At 48.4% G+C, this 23,003-nt stretch overlaps 1 protein-coding gene across 1 annotated transcript in view; it reads right to left on the bottom strand.

Annotated features, from left to right (window-relative positions):
• The window catches only part of slc4a10b (solute carrier family 4 member 10b), a gene marked incomplete at both ends in the record, with an annotated part of 43,072 nt that overhangs the window by 17,679 nt on the left and 2,390 nt on the right, over window positions 1–23,003 (bottom strand). Inside the window, 6 exons of the mRNA XM_084442939.1 lie at window positions 1,828–2,010; window positions 2,523–2,683; window positions 4,974–5,106; window positions 6,689–6,847; window positions 9,309–9,390; window positions 18,927–18,965. Coding sequence (XP_084299065.1) covers window positions 1,828–2,010; window positions 2,523–2,683; window positions 4,974–5,106; window positions 6,689–6,847; window positions 9,309–9,390; window positions 18,927–18,965 — 757 coding nt within the window. The remainder of the gene's footprint in view (window positions 1–1,827; window positions 2,011–2,522; window positions 2,684–4,973; window positions 5,107–6,688; window positions 6,848–9,308; window positions 9,391–18,926; window positions 18,966–23,003) is intronic.

Below are 23,003 nucleotides of genomic sequence, written 5' to 3'. Positions count from 1 at the left end.
CACTCAGTTCCGCTGTTGCTGCTTTTGAAGCGCTACTGTACTTTTCAATTTTGCCTGTGGGGATAAGCACTCGTAGAAATTGCAGTGCCTGTGACGCACCACTCAGAAACCGCAGTAATCTACTGTACAAGCTGTGAATGGTTCTTCATGTATCACAATCGGGGAGGGGGGGCATGTGGAATGCTTGCATACTTGGCTTCCGAAACATAATTCCTGTGTCGGTGTTGGAACATGCTCAACAGGGGTAGTCCTCACGTTCTTAGCTTCTGCCTTCCTTTTCGGTGAATATTCTGTTAGAACACAGTACGGACGCTAGGAATGAATCGGCGTTAGCTGCTATTGGTTTCACTAACATCCCACTATCCTTGATGGAGTTTGGTCGGTGTCTCTGGCACCAAACTTAGAGACACACCCCTGTACAACCTCTATCTCTGCTCCCTGGGCTAAAGTATTTCACTTAATCAGACTTTGCAGAAATGCAGCCTCTAGCCACCAGCTATCATTGACGCTGGAATAGCGTGATTGGATGAGATTACCACCTTCACAAGTTATGTTTTAGGAAGTGCTACTGTAGCAGACAAAGGCTGTGAGTTTTTTTTAAGTTGCCTGGGTCCGGCTCTGGCTCCGCCTCCTCCTCCGGGTCGTGGAGCTGGATGCCGGCGCTGTCCGTAGCGGGCCAGGCCCTGGGGGGCGGGGGGGCGGGAGGAAGGGGGCGGGCGGCGGATGAGGTCGGGAGTGGAGAGGAGACGGACGCCTGCTGGGGACAGCAGGGGGGCCAGGGGGAGCAGCACCCGGACCCTGCAGCCGTGAGGGAACCCCGCAGGGACGACTTAAGAGTAGAACCGAGAGAGGGAGGGCCTGTCGGAAACAGAACACACACATACACACACACACACACACACAGGAAGACGCACGCACGCACACACACACACACGCACACACACACACACACAGGAAGACACACGTATGCACGCACACACACACACACAGGAAAACACACAAACACACACACACACATGAAGACATACAGACACACACAAACACACACATGCACACACACACACACCCACACACAAAAACACACACACACACACACAGGTAAATTTGCACGCACATACACAGACACAAACTTTCAGACACACACACACACACACAAGGAGACAAGAGAGACAGCCTGAGACAGTGAGGAGAGGGTAACACATGGACAATGTGATGTAGAATGAAACAGACGCTCATATGAGAATCAAGAACATTATCCTGCTCAGGGAACATCACCCTGGGGCTCCACTGCTCCCTGTGAACAGGAGACGGTATTCACGGTTCATGACTCTGCAAAACACGCTAACACTGACACAGCATTCCTCCTCCTCTGAACACTCGTAATCCACAGTCAGGGCAAACAGAACAGACCTGGGGCGCGGTTTTTTTTAAGCTTCTGAGTTTAAAGTCAGAAATTCTGACTTTTTTCTCAGAAGTTATTTCTGACTTTTTTTTCTCAGAAATTCTGACTTTAATCTCAGAAATTCTGACTTTAATCTCAGAAGTTATTTCAGACTTTTTTTCTCAGAAATTCGGACTTTTTTTCTCAGAAATTCTGACTTTAATCTCAGAAGTTATTTCTGACTTTTTTCTCAGAAATTCTGACTTTAAACTCAGAAGCTTAAAAAAATAATGAACTCAGTTGTTGGCCCTAATGCTCTTCCGTAGCTCTCCGTTCAAATTCAACCGTTCCAAGAAAAAATGTTCGCCGCGAACGTTCGCTGCATTTGAACGCAGCCCTGTCGCCCTAAACTGTACGGAGGAGGACGCTTGTGTTGGCTCTCTCACCGTTCTTGTCGGTGCTGTGGGGGTCCGAGTGCTTCTTCTCGGTGAAGGAGCGTACGATGGGGATGCGGGTGGCCAGCTTCTTCTGGTTCTGGTGGTGGTGTTGGAGTAGCAGGGCGTCCCTCACCCTCCTCCTCAGGTCGGCCCCCAGGGCCACCGTCGCCTCCTGCTGGTCGAGCACCATGTCTGCAGCGCACGCACATTAGGTACATACATACATACACGCACACAATGTATACACACACACATACATACACACACATGCATAAACATGCACACACGCACGTACATATACACACACATATGTACATACACACACATGCATACACACACAAACACACACACACACACACAATGTATACACACACACGTACATACACACACATGCATAAACATGCACATACGCACGTACATATACACACACATATGTACATACACACACATGCATACACATACACACAAACACACACGTACATATACACACACACGTATGTACACACACATGCACACACACACAAGCAAACACATACAGCAGATATTAGGGTAACACATGCCTTTCCACCGTGTGCGCCAGTGCATGCATGTGTGTGTGTGCGATCTGGTGCCACCAATAACACCCCCCCCCCCCCTCCCCACCACCACCACCAAACCGTGCCTCTGTGGACAGTGTGACTGCGCCGGTGGGGACGGTGACGTACCTGCGACCTCCTCCAGCGTGTTGGCCCTCATGTCCAGCAGGACGGAGCCGTGGAGGATGCAGCTGCGCAGCTCGAACAGGCTGTGGAGGGACAGCGTGGCCACGTAGGGCTTGGACCAGCGCTCGCCCCCGTCCTCCACGTCCTCCTCGAACTTCAGCCACCTGCGCGCACACACACACACACGTTAACACAGATACACGTAGGGCTTGGACCAGCGCTCGCCCCCGTCCTCCACGTCCTCCTCGAACTTCAGCCACCTGCGCGCACACACGCACACACACACGCACACACACACATGCGCGCACACACACACGTTAACACAGATACATGCAGGGCTTGCTCCGCCGCCTACACTGCCAGCACGGGCACAGGGACAGGATCAGGACAGGGACAGGGACAGGCTCAGGACAGGGACAGGGACAGGGACAGGGACAGGGACAGGGACAGGGACAGGGACAGGGACAGGGACAGGGACAGGGACAGGATCAGGACAGGGACAGGGACAGGGACAGGGACAGGGACAGGGACAGGGACAGGGACAGGGACAGGGACAGGGACAGGGACAGGGACAGAGACAGGATCAGTACAGGGACAGGGACAGGGACAGGGACAGGACAGGACAGGACAGGACAGGACAGGGACAGGGACAGAGACAGAGACAGAGACAGAGACAGGATCAGGACAGGGACAGGGACAGGGACAGGGACAGGACAGGACAGGACAGGACAGGACAGGGACAGGGACAGGGACAGGAACAGAGATACAGTAGAGACAGGGACAGAGACGGGGGCAAAGACATGGACAGAGAGAGAGACAGGGACAGGCTGAGTACAGGGACAAAGAGAAAGACAGGGACAGACACAGGAACACAGAGAGAGACAAGGACAGGGACAGAGAGACAGGGACAGGCTCTGTACAGGGACAGGGACAGAGACAGGGACAGGGTCAATACAGACCCCGGGACACGCTTAGTTTAGGGAGAAGGACAGGCTCATTACACAAGGAAGGACAGTCCGAGTCACTCTGGGCCAGGGAAAGGGGATCTATGATGGACAGCTCTGTCCCCGCGAGACTCACTGTCCACCCTCCCTCCCAAAAGATTCAGAGAGTGGAAAGAGTGAATATGAGAATGGAATATCAGTGACTATTTAATACATTTGTGAGAAAGAATATTGTCAGTTATACTTTAATGATTTATTATTTTCATGTGATTGTTTCTGTAAGTCTCTTATCTGTTGTCATGTTTTGTGTGGACCCAGGAAGGGAGCTGATGTTTTGTGTGGACCCAGGAAGAGGAACTGATGTTTTGTGTGGACCCAGGAAAAGGAACTGATGTTTTGTGTGGACCCAGGAAGAGGAGCTGATGTTTTGTGTGGACCCAGGAAGAGGAGCTGATGTTTTGTGTGGACCCAGGAAGGGAGCTGATGTTTTGTGTGGACCCAGGAAGAGGAGCTGATGTTTTGTGTGGACCCAGGAAGGGAGCTGATGTTTTGTGTGGACCCAGGAAGGGAGCTGATGTTTTGTGTGGACCCAGGAAAATGAACTGATGTTTTGCATCAGCTAATGGGGATCCTAATAAAATCCTAAAATCCTAAGCTGCCCTGCCATCTGCCCGGCTACCACTGTAGAGCTCAAACATACTCAGGCACACACACACACACACACACATACACACTCTCTCTCACACACTCACACACACACACACACCCTCTCTCTCTCTCTCTCACACACACACACACACATACACACACACACACACTCTCTCTCACACACTCACACACACACACCCTCTCTCTCTCTCTCTCTCTCTCTCTCTCTCTCTCTCTCTCTCTCTCTCTCACACACACACACACAAAATGCCGGCAGAATCATACACACACACACACACACACACACACCCACACGCTGGGACACAAAGAACCGAACAGAGAAACGAATAAACTCTGGCATGTTCTTTCAGTATCTGTCAACATTCAGTTTAGGGGGAGTGAGTGTGGAGTCAGATGTCAGAGAGAGAGACAGATGTTTAAAAGCACTAGGGAGAGGTTTTCTGTATTGGCTGCTACTGTCCTGTTCATTGGCTTTGTGAATGCAGCAGTCTTGCGTTGGGCTTTATATAGCCAGGGCGCACGGTTACACAACAAGCGCTCCTTATGTAACGTTAACTCTTTCAGGTACTGGCTCTCTCTCTCTGACGCATTTTCACACTCATGATTCACACACTGAAATCGAGGAGCGCTTCCTTGACTGTGATAGGGCAGAAATGAGCAAAAGGCAGGTCAGGTGACTTGACCTGAACAGGCCGGTATTAATACTCAGCACGATCGAAATACAATAAGAACCCCGACTTTCATTGGGGGGGGGAGAATGAACCACGATTCTAGTGTTAGAACAGGGCAGTGACATGAGTAAGCAGTATGGGGGGGTGGGGTGGGTGGGGGTCATGTCGACCTGGCGGTCTCCCTCCACTCCGCCTCCTCTCCCTCGCGCAGGCAGATCTCGTCCAGCTCCGTGAAGAGGTCGTGGGGGATGTGCTCCTCATCCTCCGTGCCCAGGAGGAACTGCACCCTCTGAGACGGTGTGTCTGTGGGGGGGGGACACACACAGGGCAGGTCAGGTGACACGAAATAAACACCCCCCCCCTCCTGGTGGGCAGCCCCCAGAGCCGTGAACAGGAAGAGCTGTGTCACCGAGCGGACGAACTTTCAAGCAGTCACGTGGTTTACGTTCGGTCCAATAGTTCCTCCGCAGTTCATTGCCTCCGCCCCAGCAACAGTGCAGGGCGAGGGGTAATGTTTTCGGTAGCGTGTGTTTATTGGTTGCTTGGTGGGTTTATTACACAGCAGGATTACCCAAAAACGACGAGAACCATTTGAATGCGCCTGCGTGGAGGTTGTAGCATGGGCCAACTTAGAACCCATTACATTTTGGAGTGGATCCCACTCATGGGACAGATCTTTTGAAATGTTTTTTTTCGCTCCCTGTCCCTGAGAACATCAACAATACCAAGCTACCGGGAATAAACAGGTTGTTAACCAAGAGAAAAGCAATGCAGACATTTTTTGCACAGTAAAGACAGTAAAGTAAAACACAAAAAGAGCATTTTATAAGTCCCCGCCGATGAAATCTGCTCTTATCGGGCTACTCGGCTAGCTCATTCGGTAGAGCTTGAGACTCTAATCTGTGCCAAATGGTCAAGCCCCATATTGGCTGCAGGAAAGCATTTCAATGTACATTATGACAAATAAACCACATTACTGGCCAAAATCTACATATCCTAGAAATATGACTAAAATCAGTAGGCATTGTGTCTGCTGATCACTTAGATCAGGGGTGTCAAACTCTGGCCCGCAGGCCACATTTGGCCCGCAGTGTAATTATATTTGGCCCGCGAGGCAATACCAAATGACTACTAGAGCTGGCCCGCCAGTATTATACAGCGCATTCACCGCTAATACTACAAATCCCATAATGCTCTGCTGTTGTTTTGGCGCGTCAATCAAGACAGGACCCAGAAACGCCCTCTCTTCTGTGACAGTAGTCATAGCAATCTCATACTACAACTGTAACCGTGTTACCCCTTCTTAAAAATGGCAAAAAGAAAGGCAGAAAACAGAAGCTTTACGTTATGTAACGTCTCACTGTGATAGAGACACCTGTGTTGACCTAGCCGGCCGCTGTGTTTGCTCTGTTCCTGTTCATTCAATTCTGTCTGCCTTCTTGCCGGCCTGTCTGCCTGCCTGTCTGCCTGGCTGTCTGTCTGCATGCCGGCTGTCTGTCTGTCGGCCTGGCTGTAGGACAGTCAGGGTTTTACAAGCTTCTCTACTGAGCAGATGGAGCACCAACACTTGTGTCTGAGGGCGTATTCACATATGTTAGTGCACACCATTGATGCGCACCAAAAGCTAAAGTGATAAGTGCATATTCAATGTTAAAGCAAAACTTGTTTGGGTCCATATTAAAATTTTCATTTGTTCAATGTTGGCCCGTGACTTTGTTCAAGTTTTAAATTTTGGCCCACTGTGTATTTGAGTTTGACACCCCTGACTTAGATGGTGACAAAGGGGAAAATATTACCGCCTGATTCATTTCCCCACCATAAACATACAAGCTGCTGTGCTACTAGGGGTGGTCTTTTATTGGCCGGTGAGGGGGGCGTGGCTCACCGTAGCAGGGCGACTCCCTCCCTCCATCTGTTCCCTCCTCTGTGGGGTCCCTCTCTCTGCTCCTCCTCCTGTGTCTGTGGCCGTGGTGTCTGTGGCCGTGCCTGCGGTGGCTCTTCCTGCCTGCGGGGACGTGGACCCCGATGTAGAGGGTCCTGTGGCCTGGGGTGGGGTGGGGTGGGGTGGGGGGGCGGGGCATAAGAGTACAACATCATGAAGCGCAGCTACTGTAGGAAACGGTTATACAATCGTGCATTATCACAAAGTGACATGTAGGCTACTGTGTGTAGGCCTACAGTGCGAGGACATATCTACTGTAATCTGGGTTGCTATTTATGTGTCCCTGGTATTAAAGTACATAAATACATTGAAAATGGACACCTAATCTAACCTACTGCTCCTACATAATGAAGACGTGTTCAATCTTTTTATGTCATTATTTTCCATTGTTCTATTAATAAACGGGAATGTGTTCAGCTCAACGTCTGCCATGGAAGCACGGTGCAGACGTGGTCTCTCATAATCTCTCATAATGACTCTGGGCCAGTGGGACGAAGAAGGCGAAGGCACCAGAAACGACTGACTGACTGACTGACTGACTGACTGACTGACTGACTGGCTGACTGACTGATTGACTGATTGTGACTGACTGATTGTGACTGACTGACTGACTGACTGACTGACTGACTGACTGACTGACTGACTGACTGACTGACTGGCTGACTGACTGACTGACTGGCTGTGACTGACTGACTGACTGACTGACTGACTGACAGACAGACACAGTAGGCTACTGTACCAGCTAGAGCCTAGTGTTAAAATACCCTTTGCGGCAACTGCCGGCAACGACATTTCCCTCGTCACCCCAAAGTTCCAGGGTGAATTATGTCCCCACTGTTCCCCCGAATTCATCCTAGTAACTGAAGTCAGTTCGGTAGTGGGTGGCGGAGGGAGGGGTGGCTAGCTCTGCCCCCCTGACGCGGGGGCGGAGCTAGCCCCAACGACCGGATGGCGACCGCACATCCGCGGAGCAATGCTGACCAGCTGGGAGGAGCCTGTCGGCCTCCCCGGCTAGGGTGCGAGAGTCGGTAACGGCGGTGTCGGCTGGTGCCGTCCGAGCCCCGGGGGGGAGAGCTGCTGGCTGGCTGGCCGACCGGCGCAGGAACAGCTGGACCGGCGGGGAAACAGGGCGCGTTCGTTGTCGCCCAGTAGGTCCGTTAGCTCGGCGTGAGAAGAGAGCTCGAAGGTCGAAAAAATAGGGCCTTGAGCGCCGTGGCATTCCAGATCGCAGACACCACATAGTAACAGGCCTACCGCGTGTTGTCCTCCACAGTGTGTGTGTGTGTGTGTGTGGGGGGGGGTTAGATTACACACACACACACACACACACACACACTGTGGACGTTCAGTAGTGGTTGTTCAGATGTAAAGATCAAGTGAGATGAGATGAATGTCTTTAAAAGCTCAGGACGGGTGACTGATTCCGCCTTCTGCACGTGTGCAGCAGCTCGCGCGAGCTCATTCTTGCCTAATGAATATTTCCTGTGTGCGCGCATGACCGGCGTCTTCGACTTCGCGCACGTGTGTGTGTGTGTGTGTACGCGGTCTGTGAACTCAGTCACTGCGATTTACCTTCCGCTGCGGCTCATCTACCGTTGATGGGGGAGCCTTCAGACCGCCGCCGCTTTTAACGGCCCGGCGGGCACCGCCCGCCACGCGTGGGCTGAACCACACGGAACAGAGTTGACCACTCCCCCCCCGTAAGCATGTGTTCAGCACCGTCACACAACATGCTAATCAGCCGTCGGGGGCACCAGCCGGAGTACAGTAGACTGTGTCACTGAGTGACGTGTGTGTGAACGGGTGAATGAGAGGCCTTCATTGTAAAGCGCTTCGTATAAAAGCGCTATATAAGTGCGGTCCATTTACCATTTATCTACAGTATAATACACTCCAGTTGCGGCCAACTACTTGGCAAATCACAAACTGCTGACAGTGTATGTACACTTGTATTTTAGTAATTGTACCGCCTATATTATGGTCACAGTCACAATCATCCATGATTGGATGGAATAAGTAGATGAAGGTCAGTTTGATCGACTGCTAGACTACAGATATCAAATTGCCAGATTGGGAACCTTACAAAGTCTAGCCGCGTACCGAGGAACTGGAATGAGGAACTGATGTGATGCTAAGATATTGTAACGACAAGCGATAACAAGAATTCCTATGAATCTGTACCTGTACCTGGTTATATATGGCAAATAAATGTTATATTCTATTCTCTTCTATTTTGAACCAATGTGTTGTTCTTGTTTTTGCAGCTACGATACCATGAATGTCAGGAGGACTGACCGCTGGCAGACCAATCTTTTTCTCTGCCTGTGCAGCTCTCTGTCCAGCTGTCCACATCCTCCTGGTCTCAGGAGAGAAGGTGCAGACAGCCCCCCCCCCCCCCCCCTCTCTGAGGCCCGTGTTTGGGCGGCCTCGGGTCTCTCTTCTGCCTCAGGTCTCTCTTTTGCCTCAGGTCTCTCTTCTGCCTCAGGTCTCTCTTCTGCCCACTCTCTGACTGACCGGAGCCTGATTGCGTCTCAGAACGTCTCCTCCCGCGCGTGCGAAGTACCTTCCAGTTCCTCCTTCTCGAAGTTGGTGGTCAGCACGGAGCGGGTCCCTCCTCTGTCCAACACCACCTCCTCATCGCTCCTCTGGGGAGAGAGAGAGAGGGAGACAGAGAGAGAGGGGGAGAGACAGAGTGAGACAGAGAGAGAGAGAGGGAGAGAGAAAGAGGGAGAGAGAGAGAGGGAGAGAGAGAGAGAGAGAGAGAGGCGGTTCCGTCAGGAGAACACAGCACTCGTTCCATCAGACAGACCTTCGCCAGCGTTTTACCGTTCTGCTGTCCCGGCTTTAAAGGCGCAGTACATTCCGTACTTTGCTATCACCGTGTGAAAGTTACACATAACTTAAAGGCTCATTGAACAGAGTATCACTGTAAAGCAGACGCTGACTGTGTATTTCAAGCGTATAGCCGAACTCTGGGTTCTCCCCTGGACACTCTATCCAGCCTGGAAGAGCGGTCACTGTTCCCATGGAAACGAACAGCAAGTCCTCCTCCATCTTGGAGAGGACGTGCTGTTATCATAGCAGATAGAGAGCTTCACAAGGGCTCTCTGAAATATTAATTACAGGACCTGAGGGGACTTTAATCAGTAACACGGTGACGCACAAGTCAGTGGTGACACAGCACACAACACACACATGAAACTTCAGGGGTCGCCGGTGGAATTTGGGCAGCCTCGTCAGTGGTGCGCCGGGGACCAAGTCCTGGTCAGGGACAGGACTGAAGAGCATCTGTTCTTTTGCATGTTTTTCCGGGTTGGGTTCTTTGGGAGGAGACCCTTGAGGACGCGGGGAGAACATGCAAACTCCACACAGAAAGTCCCGGGAGACCTTTTTGCTGTGAGGTGACAATGACAAGTACCGCGCCACCGTGAGCGACTCTGGGGTTCGGTGTCTTGCTCAGGGACACTGCGGCACAACGCCGGGCGCTGCGATCAAACTGGGGCCCTTCCAAGAAAGCTACGATCCACCCCAAAGAAATCAACTACCTTAGCGAGAGGTTAGCAGAGCTATATTTTTATGACAGACAATGGGCGCGTTAAAGTGATCAATAAAACCCTACAGGATTCATACTTTGCGGCAAATTTGATGTCAGAACACCAACGGACACCAATTACCCCCTCGGTGAGCTTCTTGTATTTGAAATCGAGTTTAACATGTTTTTGAATGATTTTTCAAGATGCCCATCCACATCCATTATATGACCAAAACGGTGTTAAAGCAATTATCAACTTTCTAGAAAATGCTAGTTTTGTCAACGTTTTGATCTGAACCATTGTATATGATCATAAGTAACCTTAAAACAGGGCTAAACATGCATTTTCCCTTTCTACTCCTTTAAGTAGCTGAGCAGCTCAGTTGCGCTCAGTGAGAAGAATTCACTTAACGGGTTAAGTTACGCTCAGACTGATCTGCTCAGAGCACAAGTGAGCAGTTTTGAACTATAATCAGTTCTGAGCCAAACCACGTTATAGTCATCATCATCACCTGGGCCAAAAAAAACAAGGGCTGCGTTCCGAATCGCCTACTACCCTACTATATAGTATGCCAAAACAGAATGTAGTATGTCCCAATACATAGTATGCCACATGCAGTATGGCAAAAGTACCAGGATGACCTACTACATCCGGTCGTATTTTGCAGTATGCACGCCAGCAGGCTTTTCTGGCTATTCTGACCCACAATCCTTTGCGCAGCGGTAATGTGCGTCACATGCGCGAGTTGACAGCTGTAGACGAATGTCGCGTTATGGACAGCGACGGATGTGGGCTAATTTCAAGGCGCAATGTTATGACAAGGTAGTATGTCCCAATTGGATGCCTACTGCTTGCAAAGTACGTACTTTCTAAGGGCAGCTGTAGTAGGTACTGGTAGTAAGAAGTAGAAGTATGCGATTCGGAACACAGCCAAGGTTGGATGCCGAAAGGATGCTCGTTACACATGATTGACAACAGGTGAAAAGTTCTCGTCTCCTAGCAACTCAGCACTCAGTTGGAGCAAACGTTAAGTGGTTTTGTAAATCGCTCAGCGCTCACGTTGAGCATTAGAATGCAAGCGCTCAGCTACTTAACGCGCCCAATGGCATTACCAACCCCCCTGAGAGACTACTGTATGATTGGTTTAAAAAGGATATATGTGCTATTAAGCCTGGTAGCTCCGAGGCAGGTGTGTGTCTCTTGCTGTACTAACTCACACTGCTGTGTCTGAACTCGCCTACACAGGCGTTTTGGATGCCCCCCCCCCACACACACACACACACACACACACATTACACACACAACATTAATTCACAAGAGGCTAAACAAATCCTAACCCTAAGAAAAAGCACTTAAGGTAACATCAAAGTCAATATTTGCTGCCTGTCCCTGTGAAATACTAAGGTTGTGACATGCAGCAAAAAGTAGGGGTGTGTTTGTGTGTTTGTGTGTGTGTGGGGGGGCTGGTAGTGAGCAGATGCAGCCCTCGCAACCGACAGAGGAAATGGACACGCTTCCCTTGGCTGAGAGCTTCGTGAGCCAGATTGTGAAAACGTTGACCTCAGAAAACCTGATTAACGCTGACCGACAGCGGTGTGATTGTCTGAAATGACCCGTCTGAATTCTTTGGCCCCTGTTTGAGAGAGGCTCCACAACACACACACACACACACACACACACCAGAGCATCGTCCGGTCCCGTTGTGAATGGACCTGTAATACTGCTACTACACCCATTTATCATATCTGCCACCTCCCTACTGTACCTAGAGAGATGCTGGCACCTTGCCGGCCGTTTCCTACAGGGGGAAGAGCCTCCTAGCTGGTGTGAAGAGGAGGATGATCACACATGTCCCAGCGTGGGACACAGAAAGAGGAAGAGGCAGAGGAGGACAGATGTTGTGACCAATTAGAAGCCGCGTTTAAAGCGTACGAGCGTGCATGGCGTGACCGCCGCAAATCTGATGTGAGGAAACGACTTATATTCTATATGACTTCTATTCTATTCTATAACGACTTCTATTCTATACTTCTATTCTTAAAGTGTCATTCCGAGTCCAGTTTCTTCTAATCCATGCAGATGCCAGTGAGGATTATTATTTGACACACTTGTTTGACACACTTGTGAATACTACTGTATGATATTCTGCTAATGAATCCGGAGTCGTGTCACCGTGGCTGTACTGTGTAATGACTTGAGGTTGAGGAACTAAAAGCTATTGGATTTCAAAAGCAATGATCAAGTATCAGTTTATTATTCTGCCTAACGATGCACTAACTGATCATTCTGCTATTATGCATCTGAAAAAAATACAGAATTGAAATAGAAAATGTTACCCTCCCCTCCCCCCACACACACACACACACACACACACATGCACAGACAATACGACTGTGCAATAACTACATTGCTCATTTTGTTGAATAAATAGCAAAAAGGACTGCACTTATTTTATCCAAAGCGCTTTACAATGGCCTCTCATTCACCCATTCACACACACATTTACACACCGACGGCAGCAGCTGCCATGCAAGGCGCTAGCCTGCTCACTGGGAGCAACTTGGGGTTCAGTCTTGCCCGAGGACACTTCGACATGTGGACAGGAGAAGCCGGGATTCGAACCGCCGACCCTACGGTCACTAGACGACCCGCTCTACCACCTGAGCCACAGTTGCTTGTGCTAGGGACTAGCCGACTGTCTGAACCGCTGTACGTCACACCTATACTTTTATGAGAGGTCTCAGTACGGAGACCTGAATCAGTGGAGTTGATAAGCTGTGTTCTGCTATACTAGACAGCATCTGTCATTACGAGGCTGCAGCCGTGCAGCATGGAGCCGTGCAGCTACCGAGTGACTCATCAGAGCTCTGATCACGCATTCCCCGGTCCCACGTTTACACGCCTAACTCACACGGCCCTGTTTACATGCCTAACTCACACGGTCACATGACCAGAGCTCCCAGGAGACGATGGGGAAGGAAGGAGGGGAGGGAAGGAGGGAGGGTTCTTGTAGCACTGCAGAAAGGAGGGTGTGTGTGTGAGTGTGTGTGTGTGTGTGTGTGTGTGTGCACGTCACCAGCATCTAGTGATGTCAGCGGGAGATACAGTAGCCAGCCTCAAGGTCACATTCCAGTGAGGAGAGACAGAGCACGGAGGAGCAGAGAATAGGAGCAGGAGAGGAGTAGAGGAAGGAGGAGAGGAGTAGAGGATTGAGTAGGGAGGAGGAGAGGAGAGTAGGGAGGAGGAGGGGAGAGTAGAGTAGGGAGGAGAGTAGAGAGTAGAGTAGGGAGGAGAAGAGGAGGAGAGTAGGGAGGAGGAGAGAAGAGAGGAGAGTAGGGAGGAGGAGAGGTGAGGGAAGGAGAGTGGAGGAGAGTAGGGAGGAGGAGAGAAGAGAGGAGGAGAGGAAAGTAGGGAGGAGGAGAGAAGAGAGGAGGAGAGGAAAGTAGGGAGGAGGAGAGGCGAGGGAAGGTATTTCTGTGCTCTGGTGGGTATCTCTGTGCTCTGGTGAGTATCTCTGTACTCTTGTAGGTATCTCTTTACTCTGGTGGGTATCTCTGTGCTCTGGTGAGTATCTCTGTACTCTTGTAGGTATCTCTGTGCTCTTGTAGGTATCTCTGTACTCTGGTGAGTACCTCTGTACTCTTGTAGGTATCTCTGTGCTCTTGTAGGTATCTCTGTACTCTGGTAGGTATCTCTGTGCTCTGGTAGATATCTCTGTGCTCTGGTAGGTATCTCTGTACTCTTGTAGGTATCTCTGTGCTCTTGTAGGTATCTCTGTACTCTGGTGAGTACCTCTGTACTCTTGTAGGTATCTCTGTGCTCTGGTAGATATCTCTGTGCTCTGGTAGGTATCTCTGCAGCCTGCAGTGGGGGCTCCTCTCAGCTATTCACTGCCATGGTTCTTTATATATCCGTCATTAAATCGCATCAAAACTAATCAAACTTTATTTGTATAGGAAATTTCATACACAGAGGCAACACAATGTGCTTTACAGAGAGCAATAGGGGGATGGACATAGATCCCTACATTTTCCAGAGGTCCACTCAGGGGCCGAAATAGATGAGCTGTAAAAACTCTTCCCTGACCTCTCTCAACAAGACGATCAAGCAACTCCTGGAAAATGTTAAAGTCTATTGGCTAGGGACATTTACAGAGCACTAAACATGGGCTAAATACTTCATAGGAGAGACATGACTATCAGAAGAGTAGATTAATAGTAGGGAGGAGGAGGAGGAGGAGGAGGAGGAGAGGAGAGTAGGAAGTAAAAATGTGTATTCTATACATATCCCTTAGATCAGGCTGACTGGTACTCTCCGTGATGCTGTCCCGAACATTATTCAATTGTGTCCCTTTAAATTACAGATAACTGACATTTTGTCCCAAATTCTGAACTCAAGTGTTAGTACAGTATGTCACAGTCACGCAGAGAACACACACACATACATTTACATTCGCTCGAGACTGCAAGCTTCATTCAAAACAAACATCCTAAAAAAAAATCCTAATCCTAAAATCCCTAAAAAAACTAATGGCATTCAAGGTCCAAACCTCTCCTCTCTCTGACCACTGAGGTCCAAACCCCTCCTCTCTCTGACCACTGAGGTCCAAACCTCTCCTCTCTCTGACCACTGAGGTCCAAACCTCTCCTCTCTCTGACCACTGAGGTCCAAACCTCTTCTCTCCCTGTCCACTGAGGTCCAAACCTCTTCTCTCCCTGTCCACTGAGGTCCAAACCTCTTCTCTTCCTGACCACTGAGGTCCAAACCTCTCCTCTCTTCCTGACCACTGAGGTCCAAACCTCTCCTTGCTCTGACCACTGAGGTCCAAACCTCTCCTCTCTCTGACCACTGAGGTCCAAACCTCTCCTCTCTCTGACCACTGAGGTCCAAACCTCTCCTTGCTCTGACCACTGAGGTCCAAACCTCTCCTCTCTCTGACCACTGAGGTCCAAACCTCTCCTTGCTCTGACCACTGAGGTCCAAACCTCTCCTTGCTCTGACCACTGAGGCCCAAACCTCTCCCTGACCATGGAGGTCCCAACATTTCCTCTCTCTGACCACTGAGATCCAAACCTCTCCCTGACCACTTAGGTCCAAACCTCTCCCTGACCACTTAGGTCCAAACCTCTCCCTGACCACTGAGGTCCAAACCTCTCCCTGACCACTTAGGTCCAAACCTCTCCTTGCTCTGACCACGGAGGCCTGGCAGGACTTTGCCTTAGCAGAAGCCACTCATTTCTGACTGTGTGTGTGTGTGTGTGTGTGTGTGTGTGTGTGTGTGTGTGTGTGTGTGTGTATGTGTGTGTGTGTGTGTGTCCGTATGCACCTACACATGGGTGTGTTTGTTCTTGTGCCTGAATGTGTGTGTGTGTGTGTGTGTGTGTGTGTGTGTGTGTGTGTGTGTGTGTGTGTGTGTGTTGGTAGTCATTATTGACAACAATAATGTCACAGTATGCAGAAACCGACCAACTGATCAATGAACATGTACTGTAGCTGGAACGGATGTTTCCATTCAAGCCAATAACACCAAACAACATTGTTGTGAGGGAACTAATCCACTACAAAACAAAAGAGTTCTGTCCTGTGATCCTAACATATTATTATTACTACCATTATCAGTCATTATTATTATTATTATTATTATTATTATTATTATTATTATTATTATTATAGGTTACAGGTTGGCACAAAGTTCATAGTTCATGTTGGCAGATGAACTCAACCCCTGCCAATTTTAAAAAGTAGATCTTAGCAGTGGAAAAAACACTGCAGATCTGCTGTATGTTAATGCTGTCCACTAAGATGGTCAGCCTCGGACAGATCAGATCAACCTTAGCGGGCAGAAATAGTTTCCACTAAAAGCTTGCAAAGCGTAAGCCACGCAAAGTGGTCCAAACCTCTAGGCTTGAGATAAGCAGAGGGGCAAAAATTAGAGTTGAAGTGATAGCGAGAAACGACCGCGATCGACAAAAATAACAAATCCATTGAACTGAATTACAGGCCGAATGTCAAGTATCGATTGTTCAACACTAACTCAACTCTAACAGTAAAAGTGAGTGTTGAATAGTGTGGGTGTATGGTGGGGACTTTTCAGTTGGTCAGTCCATCTTGAGCGAATGTCCTCCCTCTCTGAGTAGAGAGCAGCTAGAATCTTGGTCTGACCGGGGGGCCGTACCGCGCAGAACCGAGGGTTAACGACGCCTGAGGCGCCCCGCGTGATCTCCGTCCTGACACACACACACACACACACACACACACACACACACACACACACACACACTGAACCTACTGCAGCAGAACGTGATGGAACAGACTGTGCAGCTGTAACTATGCAGTTATTGATTATCTCTGGATGATCAGATCAGCGGTCAGGGTTTGGCCTTGTCGTCCGCTGCGAACCGAGCTGTTTGCGCCCTCAGGGCTGGTCCAGTCCTCCGCATGCTGAGGGGAAGGACACAGCTCGTACCGCCTGTATCACGCTCACAGTCACCGTCCCCCATGATTGGATGGGATAGAGAATTAGAGGATAGAGAAGTAGATGAAGGTCAATTTGATAGACTGTAACTCTACTGGTTATACTGTATATGGCGAATAAACTATTTTATTCTCTATAAAATAGTCTATTCTCTACTCTTCTCTGTTTTATTCAAGTGTATTCTGCTGTTCACAGCAGCCACGCTGCCAGGCGGGAGGGTGAGGTTGAGGGAGGCTGTGGTGTTGATCATCTGGAGGCTAAAACACAGGAGAGAGATTCCATTCTGCGTATCAAATCAAATCAAACTTTATTTGTAAAGCGCATTTCATAGACAGAGGCTACATAATGCACTGTAACCGAGTTGAATTGAACATTTCACGAGTTGAACATTTCACTGTGACTGTACACGCACCTTACGTGTGACAAATAAAGAAATCTTGAATCTACAGAATAGGGGCTAGGCATATGTCATGAACTTAAGAGCTTGTGAGGAAGCATTTAAGCATGTCATTGTACAAAATAAACTTGAACTGAACCGAAGTGAACTGACAGCTGTTTTAGTCTGACCGCTGTCCTCCAGAAGCATGGAATTGTGACCCACTTTCGTCGTCTCCAGGGTGTGTGTGTGTGTGTGGGGGGGGGGGGGGGGGGGGCTGAGTGGCTACCATGTCCCAAACAGCAGACTAATAGCGACACGCTGCCCAGCAAAGGGAGACAGAAAGCACTAAGAAGGAGGCCCATGAGCAGTTTGGGCCAGACTCTGGACTGTGTAATATTGACCACTCACAAGCACAACGGTCTTTAAACAGCGGAGGAGTTGTGGATGCTGGGGGCGCTCAGAGTGATTGGATGACGGCAAACATTTCGGGTCTGATCCCAGCAGAAGGCGACGGTCCCAATGCCCTGGTGCTATGCTAGGCCGTCGGTGGTGCGGGATTCATACGCCTGCATTTATCTGGGATCAAAGGATGACATCAGCAGGATAGGCTCTCCTCTACCTCAAGGCTTTTGTCCTCTATCAGTCTCTCTCTCTCTCTCTCTCTCTCTCTCTCAGTTCCTACAATCTTTTATACTGGAGCTACTGTACGGGTTCGCTGTATGCTCGTTCAGAGACAGGGATAAGTCTGCAGTAACTCGCCTGAGTTCAGAGATTGCCCTGTCATCATAAGTATATAAGTACATAGTATAGTAAATATGTAACGTAATGTCCCACACTACACTACAAAACACAGCAGCTGCTTTGCTTTTTCCCCTTAAAGCCACAGAGCCATGCAATGCACTCAATTCCCCCCCCCCCCCCCCACCCACATAACACACACAACCATCATACTGTATAACCCCTAGTTGAACCTTAGTGAATGCCCCCCCCGCACCCCCCGAGAACAGAGCGCAGGGTCCTACCTGGGAGTTAAGCCGGCCGCTGTTCAAGTCCAGGAATCCAGACTGCATGACCTCTCCCTTGCCGTGCCGTGTGTCCTCTGCTAGTTAGTGAGTGTAGGGTGCTGACGCTGCTGCTGCTGCTGCACACGGAGGCTGAGCTCCATGTAGCGCCGTACCTCTGTCTGTCTGTCTGTCTGTCTGTCTGTCTGTCTGCTGAGAAGTCTAACCTCCTTTCACCGTCTCAGGGGAGAAGCCTCGCAAAACACACCGCTCACCGTGCAGGTTCTTCCCACCCAAAGCGTAATAGTTTGGGCAACTGAGCATCATTCTGTCCAATCAATCCCCGGCGGAGATTACAGCGGTGACGTCGGCCGTCCAGCCTCTCGACGCTAAACCCCCGCGTCCCCCCCCCCCCCCTCCCTCTCTGGTCGTACGGCTCCGAGTGACTACACCCCGCAGAGCGGCTCGCCTTTCCTGCAGCCCATCACACCTCCCCTGGGGGGCGTTCTGGGAGTGTTTCCAGAGGCTGCAGCTTGAGCCTGAACTCACCCTCCGCTAATCACATCTACCGAAAGACGATACTTTGACCCTACAAGCGTGTTTATAGAGTACACCTGCGATAGGATGAGTACGGCTTTTTCCTCCGCGCGCTTCTAGACACCGGCACACTGTGATCGCAGTGGGAACGAAAACTCTTGATATTGAAATATGGCAGCTTATCTGTTTTTCATTCTTTGTATTCAAGAGGGTCACAATGTAAAAAAAAATATAGATTTTTTTTTTTTTAACTTACCACACTTCTGCGACCGACAGAAGAGAATGGAGTTGTCACCTGAAAAGACAAATCAAAACATCAGTGTTGTGACATATTGCATTAGTGGAGTTGGTCAGAGCTGGCCACCTTATTACTAGTCATTATCAACCTTACTTGTTTGGAGTGTTTATAAGTGAGTTTTCTTTGAATGCTAGCCAGTTTGGTTTGATTGCACTAGCATTAGGGAGCCGAACAAGAGACATCCCAAACGAGAGACAGCATGGAATCATCCGAGAATGTTCTCCATCAATCAACAACATTAAGGATAAATCCAAAATGAAGCCCTAGTTCAAAAATTCCAGACTATCCCTTTAACCTGACGAGATAAGTAGACACGGGAACAGTTAATTTTTCATTAAGATACACAAATGATCCACACTGTCACTGACTGCAAACTATCACAGAAAATATCCCAGTAAACAAAATCGACATAAACCCATACCAAATCTATAAACAAGCCACAAGCAAGCCACTGCATGGCAAGCTAATTATGTGTACATTTGAAATATCAAGAGAGCAAGCATTATAACATTTTATTTAACCATTAAAGATTTTAATTTAATCTTCATTTAGACAGGTTAATCTCACAGAGACACAGGTCTCATTCTCAAGAGAGATCTTGTCAGACAAATGGTGGCTATACAAAACAAAGTTACAGACAGACAGGGCATTCAATACAACACAAAGTTACAGACAGACAGGGCATTCAATACAACACAAAGTTACAGACAGACAGGGCATTCAATACAACACAAAGTTACAGACAGACACGGCATTCAATACAACACAAAGTTGCAGACAGACAGGGCATTCAATAGAACACAAAGTTACAGACAGACAGGGCATTCAATACAACACAAAGTTACAGACAGACAGGGCATTCAATACAACACAAAGTTACAGACAGACACGGCATTCAATACAACACAACGTTACAGACAGACAGGGCATTCAATACAACACAAAGTTGCAGACAGACAGGACATTCAATACAACACAAAGTTACAGACAGACAGGGCATTCAGTACAGAGACAAAAAATAGGACCCAAACATTAAAATGATAAATGTAAAAGGGCCCAAGTAAACACAGATTATATTAAGTACAAGAGCAGGAGCAGGCGCCCACAGACACTCTCTCCAGTTCCCCTAAGTAGTTTAAAATCCCCTAGAGGAATCAAGCTGGACAGCTTCAGTTCCTGCTGTGTTCCAGGTTGAGGGCACAGAGTAGGAGATGGCCTTTTTACCAAATTCTGTATGGATATTTAGGCTAGTGGAGCAGATAAGTGCTATAATCTTTCAATTTATGATAATTTGCATGAGTAGTCTCCATGGTAGACAGATGGCAGTTCCGGAACTTGCTTAAGCAATCTCCATGGGTCACTTGACAAGAAAAATTGCCCTGGGCTGCGTTCCAAATCATATACTTCCATACTATATAGTATGCCAAATGTATGCAGTATGTCCTTATACATAGTATGCTACATACAGTATGGCAAAAATACCAGGATGTCCTACTACATCAGTCGTATTTTGCAGTATGCAGACCAGCACACTTTTCTGGCGATTCTGACCCACAATCCTGTGCTCAGCGGAAATTTGTGCGACTTGCGCCGTGACAAGGTCAAGGTGGTTTGATGAATCCCAGCTTTGGACGAATGTCACTTAATAAACAGCGATGGAGCAAATGTCAAGGCGCAATGTTATGACAAGGTAGTATGTCGTAATTGGGTGCATACTGCGTGCAAAGTACGTACTAGGGGCAGCTGTAGTACGTACTGGTAGTAAAAAGTAGAAGTATGTGATTCGGAACACAGCCATAGACATTTCAAGATGGTGGCAATTTTTCAAGATGGCTGACACCTTAGTGGAGCAGTTAAGTAATATAATCATTTAGTTGGTGATACAAGCATGACAATTTCTATGAGCAGTCTCGAAGTGTTGCTTGACAAGAAAACATTCCCAGCCACTTGAAATTTACATTTTCAAGATGTCTGCCCCCTGGATCCTCAAAAGATCCCCCTTCTCATAGAAATGTATTGTGTTTTTTTTCATTAAGGATGATTTGGTGTCATTTTATTTTATATGTTTTGGATAATGCTAAAAACAATTCTATGCAATGAAAAAGAACAACTTTTAACACATCAAAATACGGTTGTGTTGATCTGTTAATCATAGATAAATTAGACAAGAGCGAATATCTGCACTACCTCGGCACACTGGTGATACTGTATGTCCCAGACTCAGAGTGGTGGAGTTCAATGTTAGCTAATAGCCACTTCTGTTATGCCCTCTTTGATACAAGAGAAGGTGACTTTTGGCAAAGGAGAGAAGACAAGATGGATCCCAATACATGAGGTGGTTTCAGCCATAGGACCAGAGAAAGCACGCGGTATCCTCTTCGTCCATGCCTTCGGTCGTTGTGTCATCCTTCCATGGCAAATCAAAGAAGTCTGCCTGGAAAACATGAGACTTGTGATGTGGTCTCAAACACATTTGCAAAAATGTCCCTCTGTAGTGGAGGACAGTGACCTGCAAGCTGTGGACAGATTCGTTGACAGGTCCAGCGATGTCACAACTGTGGGCCAGACTTGATCTCTTTGCCAGAAAGCAAAGACCATATGACTTGATCCCACCAACTCAAGCCGCACTCAAAGAGCAATTCCAAACATGCTTCTTATGAGGCTGGAGTGGATACGTGTGGGGACAGGCATTGACGCGACAACCACGAATGCCGAGCCCATCCGACTGGGGATGGGTAACACAGGACGAGGAGTGGAAAGTCTTCTGCACTCCACTTCCACCTATTGTGGAGAGTTTTTGGTAGTTGACCAAATGTGGGTGCACCAAGGCATGTACTGGAAGGTGTAAGTGCTTCAGATATGGACATGTTGCACATGTCTATGTAGTTGCCCCTGCTAGAACCTATTTGCGTGTTTCTCTTGCCAGGGTTATTCCCCGTTGTCCTCTGTGTTTTCAGGTGTATGCCCGACTCGGCTCCCCCTCGGCACATTGGCGCCTCATGTTTTACTTTGTCAGCAGCCTATTACTGTGAAATAAGCTACATTTTAAGTTGTTTATTTTTGTAAAATTGCTTCCATTGCCTTTATCTAACAGTGAAGCACATTTTCAGTTTAGTTCCTTAGCGTTGTTTTTCACTGCCTATTTACCAATGAGAGATACCGGTATTTCTAGTTGAAGAGTTACTTTGTAATGTCAGCACCTCTGCCTTTTACTTGTGAGAGATGCTTTTCGTTGGTCATGGTTCCGTGGCTGTGTCTGCCAGAGCTGCTGTTCCCTCTGGATCTGTCCTTATTGCCATTCCATACTAACCATCGCTCAATTATTATTCTGGAACACGATCCGTTCAGCACCACAACTGTGCTGATTTATTTATCTTATTTTGGGGTTTTAGTATTTATTTGAGAAATTTAGTGGCTGTAAAAAATAAAATAAAAAGAATCCTCCCTTGTGACTGTTACGTTGTCGTGGTATGGTAAGGGAGCTTGTGCATCTCAGTGAACCCTGAGAGCTATGCCGGTGGGAAGCAACTCCTGGCAGGTTTTATCAAACTGGACAGGTTGTGGATGAGGAGTCAGAGGAAACACAGTCAAACAACCTCTCTTGACAGAGCCATTTGAGGAACCCAATATATTTCTATAAGAAAATGTATAATTTAAAGATCCACATGGCGGACGGCAATCATTTTGAAAAATGCCTCCATCTTGAAATGTCAAATGCCTGGGAGCAGTTTCTTGTCAAGTGACCCTTGGAGACGACTCATATCCATTTTTATGCTTGTATCACCAGCTAAATGATTACTTACAGTAGGCCTAGCTAGTCCACTAAGGTGGCGGCCATCTTGAAAAATGGCCGCCATCTTGAAATTTCAAGTGGCTGTGGGTGGCTTCTTGTCAAGTGACACACAGAGACTGCAGAGACCTCTGTCCACAGAGGCCCACAAAGAATGCAGAGTCATTCATGCAGTGTATAAAACATCCCCATAGTCCAGGAGGGGCAAGAAAGTGGCAGCAACAAGCCATGTCTTGGCATTAAAG

The sequence above is a fragment of the Borostomias antarcticus genome (assembly GCF_949987555.1).
Source record: "Borostomias antarcticus genome assembly, chromosome: 9".
Lineage (NCBI taxonomy): Eukaryota > Metazoa > Chordata > Actinopteri > Stomiiformes > Stomiidae > Borostomias > Borostomias antarcticus.
Note: the sequence above shows the minus strand (reverse complement) of the source record. Positions and strands in the feature narration are given on the sequence as shown.